Genomic DNA, 3,654 nt, shown 5'->3' on the forward strand with positions numbered 1-3,654 from the left:
GAGTTGAGGATCCGGGTGAAGCAGTGAGGCCCCAGGAACTCCTAAGTAGAGAGTTGTATTTCCTGTTCAGAAATTGTTCTAAAGCAAGTGAGGAGGGGTTTGGGCTCTAAAAATCAGACTTCTGGGTTCAAGTCCTGCTGCTGACGTGTACTAACTTTGTGTCCTTGAGCAGCTTGCTCTTGGTCTTGCTGCCCTGATTTATACAAGGAGGGTGATAATGATTGCTCCCCCGCCAGAGAGTTGTATTGTGTGAGTCAGTGGAGCTCAGGGTACCTAGCAAGTACTCAGACACTTGTTACTGTCTGTATCCGTGACGTTACCGTGTTACCGTCTCGGCTGTTTGGGAGCGGGGAGCTTGTGCCTACTTTGACTTGACGGATACAACCACTAATATAAACAACCCACAGGTTCACTTACGCAAACTAAGCTGAAAGGCAGTTTACAGAGGCTGGGATGGGAGTTGTTAACCCCGCCCCTTATAAAAGGCTGTTCAGTTCACCCCTGCCCCTCCCAGACTCACCTCCCAGAGGACCAGGCTTGTGATGAGGCTGCTGTCCTTTCACACGATCAGCTGTAAATGTTCTGTGGACCCCTCCTCAGAGCTTTCACTTGGTGATGAATTGCTTCCAGGTAGGTCTTTCCCGGGTCTTCCCTTGCTGTTGTGCTGGTCTGTAGGGCTCTGGCTGATCCTTCCCACTCCTAAGTGGTTTGGTCCCAGCCGTTTTTGAGTACTTGTAGTCAGGGCAAGCAGGGATTGCGTTGTGTTTTGAAAGCCAAGTTCTTTAAGCAGGCTGATGTGTGTCAGTGCAGGGTGCTAAAAGATGCTGTCCTTCTGAGTAAGACAGACCAAGCCCTGTCACTGAAAAGCAGACTTGTTTCCTCCACCAGAGAAAAGTGCCCAGCAGAGCAGAAACAACCTGCTGTAAGTCCTCCCTGAGATGGAGAGCTTAATGCCGCCTCTTCTGCCCACACGTCTTGTGCCAGTATTTGATACTGGGGACGTGGGAAATGTTCTCCCCCGCCCCTTACTTCCCACCCCACTGAAGTTTTATTGTCCTTTGCAAGTTTAATGCAGGTTCCCATTAACTTCTTCCTTGGGAATTCCTTGCCACAGTAATTCCTGATCAGCTGGCTTACCACGAGTTACCTTGGGCACACAGCAAGGTTTGGTTCAGAGACGGCAAAGCTTGTTTGGTTGGTGTGTTGTAATTTTGAAAATGCTGTAGCTGCTATTAAGCATGAGGACATGTATATACCCTTTTGGTAATCCTCTGATTTTTGCCCCGACCAATGGATTTAACTTCCTGTGTATCTTCATGGCTCTGTAAGTGGAAGGTGTTGTTTTATTTTCTATTTGAATTGAGAAATTTTCTGAAGATGTATTTGGAGAAATCAAATGTGACTTGTACTAATGCAAGTTGGCCTAAATTATCTTACCTTCATTTTATTTGTTAATAATGGAGAAAGTGTCGTCTGTCGAATAGATCTCGAGTTTTGTACCTATAAATGGCCATCCGTTGAGGATGTTGCTTCCAGTATTGCCAACACTGATGCCAGTATTTCGCTGAGGGTCTGCTCTGTTAGTGTTGGCACATAGCAGTGCGTGATAAATGAGTGAGCTTAGCCACCCCTTGCCTTGGAGGCCTAACGTTGACAAAGGTGGAGCAGTTCCAGTACAGTCTGAGACCGGCGTAGATGAGGGCGAACAGAGTCTCAGGAGCAGTGGAGTGGGAAGGTGATTCGTGCAACAGGACATTCTGTAACCATGATACGCTTTCTACTTGTGGCTTTTATTTTACAGGAGGACGTGGTGATGCTTTGGTTTTTCTCATCCTGAAAGCTTCGTAGTGTATAGTATTTCTTAGATTGTCTTTATAAAAATCTGCATCTCTTAATGGTTATCAGCCCTTTGAATACCTCTCTACCTTCTTTAAACCCTGTTAAGCTTACCAGATGTTAGCATTTTAGCACCTGCGGGACAGCCCAAGGGTAATATTTCACACCAGTTAGACTACTAGATTTGAATTCTTTTGGTATGTTTGAGACAGGGTCTCAGCGTGTAGTTTAGGCTGGTTTTTAACTTATTTTTGTAGACCTTGAACTTGGGGCAGTCCTCCTGCCTCAGCCTCTGAAGTACTGTGATTACAGGCATGTGCCAACACAGCCAGTTTGAATTCTTTTTTTAAAAAAAATGAAGTTACCTTAAAATGAAGGGAAGTAAAATTAGCAAAAATTTGAAATAGAACTAGAGTTTTTTATAATATAGGTTTTATTTTAGTCAACTGCTTATCTGAGGCAAGTGTTTTGAGAATCGCTGACAATTTATTTAAATAAAAATGTGTCAGTCTCAGCCAGGGGTGGTGGCGCACACCTCTAATCCCAGCACTCCGGAGGCTGAGGCAGGAGGATCGTTGCGAATTTGAGACCAGCCTTGGCTACAAAGTGAGCTCAAGGCCAGTCTGAACTCCATAGTGAGACCCTGTCTCGGAAAAAAAAAAAGCCAGTCTCATAATTTGGGGAAAGTGATAGCTTGTGTTTTGTTAGTCATGCTTTCTGTTATCAACATAATTGGCAACTATGAGTTTAGCTTCTTGTGTCAACTAGGAATGGTTAGTTATGTGTGAGGGTCTTCTGGGATAGTTGTTGGATATTGAAAAATGCAGCCTGAGGTTAGATGGGTCCATGTTTAAAGAAAAAGATTCTGCTTTTATGGCCCCATAGGTCTAATAGGCAGGGCGTGTGTGTTAGGTCAAGACCTGACAACTAGGTATGCAGAATTTTTTTTCTTGCTCCTAGGGGAATACAAAGTTGAATGTCAATTTTAGTTAGAATTAAAGATTACAGCACCTTTTCTGGATATCAGCTTTGTATCCCAGTTCAACCATACCGTGAAACCTCTTTATTTGGAATTTTGATAGCTGAGGTTGTAATTGAAAGTAAATTGCAGTCTTGATTCTCTTAGTAATTTAGAGTTTTTGCTAGTGCAGATTTTCCCTCTTGCTGGCCTGGTGTTTCTAGTTAGTTTGACCTGGCTGAGGGTTTATGATGATGACGTGCAGTTTAGTAGTATCACCAGAAGGATGTCGAGGAATGGTTTTTGTCTCTTGCCTACCCACAAAGCCAGCCCAAAGCAAATTGACGGGAGGAGTTGTGCAAGTGGTGTCTTTTAGTTTAGTTAACTTTTCTGATCTAAATATTTGAATGCAACTTTTTATGATAAATCTTTATTTGTGATGCAACCAAATGCTAATCTAAGAGTTTGAAAGGCCTGGTCTTTTGAGAGAAATGAACCAGCAAAAACTATAAGACAATTTCTATATCCATCACCAGCATAAACAGTAAAGGCTTTTGGGGATGTTTCTGTCCTGGAATTATGGGTTAGAATTTTGAAGATGTTGTCATCCCCCATTTGGGATTTTCCCACAGTTTCTAGAGTGAATACTTGCTGTAGATAGTTCTATGGTCCTGGTGGTGTTGGGATCGGGGGCTCCATTGGTTCCCAAGACTTCACTCATAGGTCCAGACCCCTCCTTGCCTTGGAGGCCAGAGATCTCTTTCAGAACAGAACTTGCAGTGCTTTAAAGAAGCTCAGATGTGGCATTCCTCTTCTGGGCGGAGCTGAATTGTAAGCATTTGGAAAGTATGTAGAGTAAC

The 3,654-nt window shown here is 43.6% G+C and overlaps 1 protein-coding gene across 1 annotated transcript in view; it reads left to right on the forward strand.

Moving 5' to 3' along the window:
* The first annotated feature begins 549 nt into the window (after nucleotides 1–549).
* The window catches only part of Usp46 (ubiquitin specific peptidase 46), a 59,699-nt gene continuing 56,594 nt past the window's right edge, over nucleotides 550–3,654 (forward strand). The window contains exon 1 of the mRNA XM_005392918.2: nucleotides 550–630. Within this exon, the coding sequence (XP_005392975.1) occupies nucleotides 616–630 (15 nt within the window). The 5' untranslated portion in view covers nucleotides 550–615. The remainder of the gene's footprint in view (nucleotides 631–3,654) is intronic.

Source organism: Chinchilla lanigera, unplaced genomic scaffold (genome assembly GCF_000276665.1).
Source record: "Chinchilla lanigera isolate Chin_1 unplaced genomic scaffold, ChiLan1.0 scaffold00046, whole genome shotgun sequence".
Taxonomy (NCBI): Eukaryota; Metazoa; Chordata; class Mammalia; order Rodentia; family Chinchillidae; genus Chinchilla; species Chinchilla lanigera.